The 9786-nt window shown below is 46.0% G+C and overlaps 2 protein-coding genes across 2 annotated transcripts in view; one reads left to right on the top strand and one right to left on the bottom strand.

Moving 5' to 3' along the window:
• lrrc4ba (leucine rich repeat containing 4Ba) overlaps positions 1 to 9786 on the top strand; it is a 29584-nt gene continuing 19798 nt past the window's right edge. Inside the window, 2 exon segments of the mRNA XM_042327759.1 lie at positions 1 to 215; positions 8886 to 9045. The gene's annotated coding sequence lies outside the window, so the exon portion shown is untranslated.
• LOC121847293 (proline-rich protein 2-like) lies at positions 6398 to 7468 on the bottom strand. Its single transcript, XM_042327901.1, has one exon. The coding sequence runs from the start codon at positions 7466 to 7468 to the stop codon at positions 6398 to 6400; it is 1071 nt and encodes a 356-aa protein (XP_042183835.1).

The following is a 9786-nucleotide window of genomic DNA, read 5'->3' as shown; positions in this document are numbered from 1 at the left end:
ATCTGGCCATGTAAAATGAACGGGCTCTGCTTTCTTAGGTCGGGAAAACACGGCACTGTGGTACAAGCGCCGAAAAAGGGTGAATTAATTTGAGAGCGAGAGAGAGAGAGAGGGCGGGTTGGAGAGAGAGAGAAAGAACGAGAGAGGGAGAGGGGAGAGAAGACGCTGACTATAGGCTACGCCTCTGCAGTTTAAGGAATATATTAAAAGGAAAGGTAAGATTCATTAAATGGTATCAGAGTATAAGGGACGTTATTCGTGTGTATCAGAGCATAAGGGACGTTATTCGTGTGTCGCATGTTAAACAAATCACGTTGTTTGACTTTGGATTCTCAGCTTTCATAAAGCAGCGTTGGGGTATGACCAGCCTATTCTTTATCTGCTAAATAGTTTTCGCTGTTCCAATATATTTCATTTGCGGTTGTTGTTAACGAATTAATGCGGCGGTGTCTGTATGTGTGGATTTGCGTGCGTTTGGGCGCGCGTTCGTCTGCGTGCACGCAGCGACGCGCATCTATGTAAACTGATGAATGTTAAGGTTATTGCTTTAATAAGGACCGCGTTTCAGAATGGACAGGACGGAATATCAACCATGTTTCTGGAAAGAAACAAGCGGATAGCCTACATTATCGTCCTGAAATGTGAGGGGTTTCGGCGCCTTTAACCACGAATTGTGGCGAGACGATACATTTAATTTGGTGAGAGTGCGTACGAATGAAACAGGAAAGTCAAGTGATTCGTGTACTTCATACTTAATTCATAAGAAGACATATGCGCGTCTCGTTAAATTGCCTGTTTCTGACATTGGTGTGGTGTCTTTGGCAAATGGCATTGATAACAATTGATAACAATTTTTTAAAATATTGCCTATAATTAAAATAATTGTATTGTTATGGCTCGTATTTCACAGTTCTGCTGAGTAGCCTAATGCGTGGCTTATTAAATATTTCCTATTCAATAAGCCAATAGTTCTGAGAAAAAGTTAGGCTTTACCCACTGGGTATAGACGTCAATTCAACGTCTATTCCACGTTGGTTAAACGTAATTTCACTGAAATAACGTGGAAACAACGTTGAGTCAACCAGTGTGTGCACAGTGGGTACTATTAAGCCACATTATTTGCGGTCATCTGTTTCGTTTGGTTATTCTCTCTTGACAATGATTAGTGTCCCCAAATAGTGTGAATAATGCGGAGGCACCGTGCGCGGCACATGACTGAGGCATACAGGTTAAGCCACTATAACTGTGGCCCACAGAGGAGCCCCTCTGATTGAGAACAAGGAGCAGATAGATTAGGGTTGATGAATGAAGATCTACCGCCTCTATCTGCAACAACGATACGGTTACAAGCGGATTGAAATGCTGATGTGCAGCAGTGTGTTTTGGGTGGGCAGTCTGGCAGAATGAGATTGCTGCCTGCCTGGCACAGCAGTCAGTGGGCACAGTTTGATTTCGTGAGTTTATGATAGGGGCTAAGTTATTAATGGGGCGTTAGGGGGCAAAGTGGAGCACTGGGCAGGATTAGATTGAGGGTGAAGTGTGTTGTGCGATGGGTGGTTAGGCTAGAATGGGGGAGAGGAGAGTGCTTTAAAAGAGGCCCTTCAAGCACTGGTCCTGGGCCAGTTCTGCTTCAGCTGGTGGTGGATGGCTGAAGTTGGATTTCAGCTCCAAGCTAATTTTGGAGCAGTGCTCACAGGCATTTCTGTTTGAGATATGACTGGGGAAAAGATGCCATTCTGAGAATGAAAAGTTATTTAATTGTGAATTGTGGAGTTGGATTTAAGGGTTAAATATATGAAATAGAGAGCAATGGACAGAAAAAGTTAATAAACCAATAAATACACAACTTTAGAAAGAATATTTTCCCCAAGAAACTAAGTAGTGAGCAAAATGAAAAAAAATGAAAAACATTTTCTACATGTGTCTGACTTTACTCTCATCTCTGGTCCACTCAATCGTCCAAACCTCATCCACTGCTGGTCTTAAACATAGACCCCATAAACCAGTCTCACTGCTCTTACATCTGTGGAGATAGTTTTCATTAAACATTGGCACCATGTCAGATTTGATGCTTGTTAGTACCTAGTGTATCACTGCTTCACTCTTAATTGCTCAGTGAACGACTGTGATATATGCCATTATAACTACAAGCCTCTGTGCTTATTCTTAACCATTTGGCTTGTAACTACAGATGTAAAAATTTAAGATGATGTTAAGTTTTTAATGTTTCTCTTATAGCAGATTTTTAAAGTGCTCAGATCAAACGGTGCCTGTTAGTACATGTGAGGTGGAGCTGTGTGGGTAATCGAAGTGCACATCCCTCTCCTCTCCACTCATAGGACCAGTACAAGTCACAGAGTGGCCCTGGGAGGAGGAGAAGAATGTCACTTTAAATATCACATTAGAGACAAGGCCTTTTAGCCAAGGGCAGGGTTTTAAAAAGATCAAGACATCTCGTAGTTGTAAAGACAAGGATAAATCTAGCTCTTCAAACACACACAAGTGGTTCTTTCCCTTCCTTCCTTCATTCATTCCTTCCCTCCCATCCCCCCACCAAAGTTATTCCCTAAAAATGTCCTTGAGATGAATTGAAATGGATTAAAACCAGACTGGGTCAAAAGGTGACCAATAGCAAGTGGTGGACAGTCAGAGGAAAACAAGAACATTGTTTATTAAGCATTGTCCTCTATGGATTGAAGGGTTTAGACATCATTTCCTCGGGCTTCACACTCCAAGCAAATCCAGAAGCCTGCTACACTGAATTAGTAAAGGCCTTGGAACTGTTAGGGATCTGTCATGTAGCTGTGGCCCAGGCTGCCCCATAATCCTTTTCAGTCTTCACAGTGCACAGCCATTGGCACCTCTTTACCTAATATGCGTGTTATTAAAATTAAACAATGTCATGATTCACAAGGAAAGGTTAACTCAGATTACTTAATAGCGTGCAAGTGGAATATTTTATTCAAGACATAGTTGACCTGCTGTAGGACATCCCATGAATTTGAACTCTTACCCCATTCACCCAAACTGAGTTGTTGTTAAGGAGCACTGCTCAGAATTGACATAATTTTGCTTGTTACAGTCAGCTAGCTTTTAATATAGATCTCACTAGATTTTAATTTAGAGCTCACTAGATTTTAATTTAGAGCTCACTAGATTTTAATATAGATCTCACTAGACTTTAATATAGAGATCGTTAGATTTTAATATAGATCTCACTAGATTTTAATTTAGAGCTCAGCTAGATTTGAATATAGATTTGAATATAGATTTGAATATAGAGCTTGCTAGATTTTAATACAGAGTTCACAAGATTTTGATATAGAGCTCACTAGATTTTAATATAGTACTCACTAGACTTTAATATAGAGCTTACTAGATTTTAATATAGAGCTCACTAGATTTTGATATAGAGCTCACTAGATTTTAATACAGAGCTCAAGATTTTAATATAGATATCAGTAGATTTTAATATAGAACTCACTAAATTTGAATATAGAGCTCGCTAGATTTTAATATACAGATTGCTAGATTTTAATATGGCACTCATCTAGATTTGAATATAGATTTGAATATAGAGCTTGCTAGATTTTAATAGAGTTCACAAGATTTTATTATAGCGCTCACTAGATTTTAATATAGAAATCACTAGACTTTAATATAGAGCTCACAAGATTTAATATAGATCTCAGTAAATGTTAATATAGAGCTCACTAGATTTTAATATAGAGCTCGCTAGATTTGAATATAGAGCTCGCTAGATTTGAATATGGAGCTCGCTAGATTTGAATATGGAGCTCGCTAGATTTGAATATGGAGCTTGCTAGATTTGAATATGGAGCTTGCTAGATTTTAATATAGAGCTCGCTAGATTTGAATATAGAGCTCGCTAGATTTGAATATAGAGCTCGCTAGATTTGAATATGGAGCTCGCTAGATTTGAATATGGAGCTCGCTAGATTTGAATATGGAGCTTGCTAGATTTTAATATAGAGCTTGCTAGATTTTAATATAGAGCTCGCTAGATTTTAATATAGGGCTCAGCTAGATTTTAATATATAGCTCACTAGATTTTAATATAGATCTCACTAGATTTTAAAATATAGATCGCTAGATTTTAATATAGATTTTAATTATAGAGCTTGCTAGATTTTAATATAGATTTTAATTATAGAGCTTGCTAGATTTTAATACAGAGTTCACAAGATTTTGATATTGAACTTGATAGATTTTAATATAGAACTCACTAGATTTTAATATAGAGATCACTCGATTTTGATATAGATCTCACTAGATTTTGATATAGATCTCACTAGATTTTGATATAGAGATCACTAGATTTTAATATAGATCTCACTAGATTTTGATATAGAGCTAACTAGATTTTAATATATAGCTCGCTAGATTTTAGTTATACAGTAAAGAATAAAGGAACATCACTGTGTTAGCAAGCCCACAGATTCCACACAAGCCCCTGGTTGGCTGTTTGCCCCTATGAAGAGAAGAGCGGACAGGTCAACTATGCCCAGTTGGCAGACTAATTTGAACTGCCAAAACCAAGCTGAGAGTCATAACTTTGTTGTTGTCACAAATTAAGTGTGGGATGGGAGATCTCTGTCATATGAGAAATCAGGCCAGCCTGCACTTTCATTTCAGAGTCACATCACTGCATAACTGATGAGGCAGATGAAAACAAGCAAACAGGAACAGGGGAGATTACACCTGCACACCTAGCCAAAAGCAAAGCTGTCTGGGACTTAACCTCTCAGGGCTCTTGTCACCTGAATCAAGTTAAAATCAGACTTGAGCAAGGTCAATCTGCACAGCTCTGTTCACCATTTTGGAGTGTTAGGTTAGAGAGAAAATACCACAGTAAGACGTGTATTTTACTGTATAAATGTGGTTGTGTGTGTGGGTGTAGTTGTGTGTGTGGGTGTGGTTGTGTGTGTGGGTGTGGTTGTGTGTGTGTGTGTGGTTGTGTGTGTGGGTGTGGTTGTGTGTGTGGGTGTGGTTGTGTGTGTGGGTGTGGTTGTGTGTGTGGGTGTGGTTGTGTGTGTGGGTGTGGTTGTGTGTGTGGGTGTGGTTGTGTGTGTGTGTGTGTGTGGTTGTGTGTGTGGGTGTGGTTGTGTGTGTGTGTGTGTGTGTGTGGTTGTGTGTGTGGGTGTGGTTGTGTGTGTGTGTGTGTGTGGTGTGTGTGTGTGGGTGTGGTTGTGTGTGTGGTTGTGTGGTTGTGTGTGTGGGTGTGGTTGTGTGTGTGTGTGGTTGTGTGTGTGTGTGTGTGTGGTTGTGTGTGTGGTTGTGTGTGTGTGTGTGGTTGTGTGTGTGTGTGTGTGTGTGGTTGTGTGTGTGGTTGTGTGTGTGTGTGTGGTTGTGTGTGTGTGTGTGTGTGGGTGTGGTTGTGTGTGTGGTTGTGTGTGTGGTTGTGTGTGTGTGTGTGTGGTTGTGTGTGTGGTTGTGTGTGTGGTTGTGTGTGTGTGTGTGTGGTTGTGTGTGTGTGGTTGTGTGTGTGTGTGTGGGTGTGGTTGTGTGTGTGTGTGTGGTTGTGTGTGTGTGTGTGTGTGGTGTGTGTGTGTGTGTGTGTGTGTGTGTGTGTGTGTGGTTGTGTGTGTGGGTGTGTGAGAGAGAAACTTTTGACTTTTCAAAAGAAAACAAGAGGGGGATATAGATGAGACTGGCACTATTCTCAATAGGGCAAGAAGTTGGCTGATCTCTATGTAGGCTGGGATTAATTGATTGATAGCAGCCCAACTTGCTGGTGTCGACAGGATGGAGGGTGAAGTTGACTGCTAGCATGCTGGAGAGACTTGCTGATCAGCTATGATAGGCTGAATTTGTGAGAACAACCTAGGGCTGGCCCTGAATAATGCAGTGTGATGAACCGCATGGCATTACAGCCTCTGTTATCATGTCACACATATCAGCGTTTCTCCCCTCATGTGCCTATACATTGTCCTAACCACAGGAGGGAAGGACAAAAATCTAGGTTTCCTTTTGCATGATCTGGCATCACTTCAATCTGCATGAGCACTGACTGACCCATTCTCAGCAGAGCTGCTAAGCCGCCTGCCACTGATGACAGAGCCGATATAATTAGCTGTGATTGGTTTGATTGAGTGTCCAGCCTAGGCCTGGGTGTCGGCCCTTCTGGGGCCATGATGACTGGCATTAATAATTGAATAATAGTTGGGGAGAATGACAATGGTTAATGATATCAAATGAATACCATAATCCATTGAGTTGACATCATTAGAAATAGTGGAATTTCCCCTGGGGGGGGGGATGTGCTCATGTCTATGTCCCTTACAGCAGGGAAGTCTGGGTAGAGACTGGGAGCCATAGATGGGTTACCTTCTTGTGTTAATGAAAGGTACTTTGGGAGTGACGGTGGTCGGCTCAACTAGACCGCTGGGTAGAGACTGCTGGGTAGGGCCTGCTGGGTAGGGCCTGCTGGGTAGGGACCGCTGGGTAGGGACCGCTGGGTAGAGACTGCTGGGTAGGGCCTGCTGGGTAGGGCCTGCTGGGTAGGGACCGCTGGGTAGGGCCCGCTGGGTAGCGACCGCTGGGTAGGGCCTGCTGGGTAGGGACCGCTGGGTAGGGCCCGCTGGGTAGCGACCGCTGGGTAGGGCCTGCTGGGTAGGGACCACTGGGTAGGGACCGCTGGGTAGGGACCGCTGGGTAGGGCCTGCTGGGTAGGGACCGCTGGGTAGGGCCTGCTGGGTAAGGCCCGCTGGGTAGGGCCCGCTGGGTAGGGACCGCTGGGTAGGGCCTGCTGGGTAAGGCCCGCTGGGTAGGGCCCGCTGGGTAGGGACCGCTGGGTAGAGACTGCTGGGTAGGGCCTGCTGGGTAGGGACCGCTGGGTAGGGCCCGCTGGGTAGCGACCGCTGGGTAGCGACCGCTGGGTAGGGCCTGCTGGGTAGGGCCTGCTGGGTAGGGCCTGCTGGGTAGGGACCGCTGGGTAGGGCCTGCTGGGTAGGGACCGCTGGGTAGGGCCTGCTGGGTAGCGACCGCTGGGTAGGGCCTGCTGGGTAGGGACCGCTGGGTAGAGACCGCTGGGTATGGCCTGCTGGGTAGGGCCTGCTGGGTAGCGACCGCTGGGTAGGGAACGCTGGGTAGGGACCGCTGGGTAGCGACCGCTGGGTAGGGAACGCTGGGTAGGGACCGCTGGGTAGGGACCGCTGGGTAAGGAACACTGGGTAGGGAACGCTGGGTAGGGAACGCTGGGTAGGGCCCGCCGGGTAGGGACCGGGTAGGGACCCGGGTAGGGACCGCTGGGTAGGGCCCGCTGGGTAGGGACCGGGTAGGGACCGCCGGGTAGGGGCCGCCTGGGTAGGGGAACGCCGGGTAGGGAACGCCGGGTAGGGACCGCGGGTAGGGACCGCCGGGTAGGGACCGCCGGGTAGGGAACGCCGGGTAGGGACCGCCGGGTAGGGACCGGGGGCCATAGATGGTTTTCCTTCATGTGTTCCATGGGAGTGAGAGTGGTCAGCTATACTAGACCGCTGGGTAGGAACCGCCGGGTAGGGACCGGGGCCATAGATGGTTTTCCTTCATGTGTTCCATGGGAGTGAGAGTGGTCGGCTATACTAGACCGCTGGGCAGGGACCGCCGGGTAGGGACCGGGGGCCATAGATGGTTTTCCTTCATGTGCTCCATGGGAGTGACAGTGGTCGGCTATACTATAAGGTTCGACCATGTGTTAGTAAAGCCGGTCGCATAATGGAACGCGATCATGCTGCTGCTCACTCATGTGTCACATGGGTGACTGGAAGCGGGAGGGTTACGGTTGGATTGTGTTATTAAAAATTGGTTGGGTAATGAAAGCGGTCAGTTTTACATGGTTTGGTCGTATATTGGCTAAGCCGGTTGGGTGATGGTAGTGGGGTGGGGGACTTTGGTTAGATCACGTGTTAGTAAATGTGGTGGGTAATGAAAGCGGTCAAGCTTTCAGTGACCTCTCTTCTTTGGAGCCATGGCAGCTTGGCTGCATCAAGGCACAATATCTTGAGGGAGTTTGTTTCGGGTCAGTGGCAACATAAGAGCTCAATACAGCCATGCAAAGTCAGACAAACTGAGGCTAGGGGCTTTTCCTCTGTCTGCTTGACTGGCTGTGTGTGATCAGAGAGCACTACAGTTAGCGCCTGCATGCCTGCGAGGATGTTGATGATGATGTTTATTACAGTGTAATGGTGATGATGATAATGGTAGTAATGCAGCAACTAGACATTGCAATGATCTTGCCATGATTATGATGACCACAAAGCATCATGGGGTGGCAGGTAGCCTAACGGTTAACAGCATTGGGCCAGTAACCAAAAGGTCACTGGTTCAAATCCCTGAGCCAACTAGTTAAAAAATCTGTTGATGTGCTCTTGAGCAAGGCACTTAACCCTAATTGCTCTGGATAAGAGCATCTACTAAATGACTAAAATGTGTGGTATTTTACCAAGTGGTATTTTTGGTTGACCGTTTGGTAAGGTCACTGTTTGGTGAGGTCACTCCAACAATGCTCAACAAGCTGAGTGGGAACATGACTGAGAAGGACACATAGGCAGAGGGCTACACATCCAGGCTGGTGATGTCACAGGGAGAATGTGACAGTGGGGGAGAGCAGCCCCCAGCGTCTCCTAGTAGAGCTCTCTGAAGGCCAGAGAGGAGCAGGCAGGCTGCAGTTAGTGACGTCATACATGATTACTGCGATAAATCACTGATTCTGCCCTATGGTTAGGAAGGATGATTATTCTGAGTGCCATGGTGAACAACACGCACGCCTTTATTATTTTATCTCTTCTCAGAGGTCTGCTGGATGGGGTTATATGGAGACTGTTGACTCAGTTGTACTCATTTATTTATATATTTTGCTACTCTTGCATTTTTTTCTCTCCAAGTTTTTTACTGGGTGCAGCAGCACCAGTGAGTGAGAGCCCCAGCCCCCAGGCCAGGCCCCAGTCCTCAGTGTGAAGTGATGGAGCTGCCCCGTGTTGGGAACTGCAGAGGAGCCAGGCGATGGACACCCCTGCTGGTGATGTGACGGAGAGACGCAAGATGGTGAGTGAGCAGGTCACTATGGCAACCCGAGTCTGCGCGAGCGCTTCTATTTCGCACAGCGTGGGAGAGAGGGGTGGAGAGAGATCGTGGAGAGGGGAATGGTGTAGAAACCAGCGGAGGAGAGAGGAGAGGTGTGGAAAGAGCAGTCGGACTGAAAGGGGTGAGGAGAGAGAGACACAAGCATTATACGAAGAGAGGATTTGAAGGATCACAGAGGAAAAGAAGAGGGATGATAGAGGGAGTGGATGGAGTAAAACTAAGTGAGATGTGAATGATGGGGTGAGACCAAGAAGGCATGATAGAACAGTAAAGCAGAAGGAAGGGATGACAGGGTCGTGTCCTGTGATAAAGAGGTGCCCTGCTGTCAGGTATTACAAGCTTGTTTCTTTCCTGTTTACTCCTCCATATTCTCAGCCAATACCTTTTTCACTCCATATAAAGTACGTTTTCCATTTTCTCTCTCTCACTGTCCCTCAATTCATCCATCTATCCCTCCATCTCTCTCTCTCTCTCTCTCTCTCTCTCTCTCTCTCTCTCTCTCTCTCTCTCTCTCTCTCTGTATCTCTCTCTCTCTCTGTATCTCTCTCTCTCTGTATCTCTCTCTCTCTCTCTGTGTATCTCTCTCTCTCTCTCTCTGTATCTCTCTCTCTGTCTCTCACTCTCTCTCTGTCTCTCACTCTCTCTCTGTATCTCTCTCTCTCTCTCTGTATCTCTCTCTCCCTCTCTCTGTATCTCTCTGTA

This window comes from Oncorhynchus tshawytscha, linkage group LG09 (genome assembly GCF_018296145.1).
Source record: "Oncorhynchus tshawytscha isolate Ot180627B linkage group LG09, Otsh_v2.0, whole genome shotgun sequence".
Lineage (NCBI taxonomy): Eukaryota > Metazoa > Chordata > Actinopteri > Salmoniformes > Salmonidae > Oncorhynchus > Oncorhynchus tshawytscha.
This window is presented reverse-complemented; position numbering and strand designations above follow the sequence as displayed.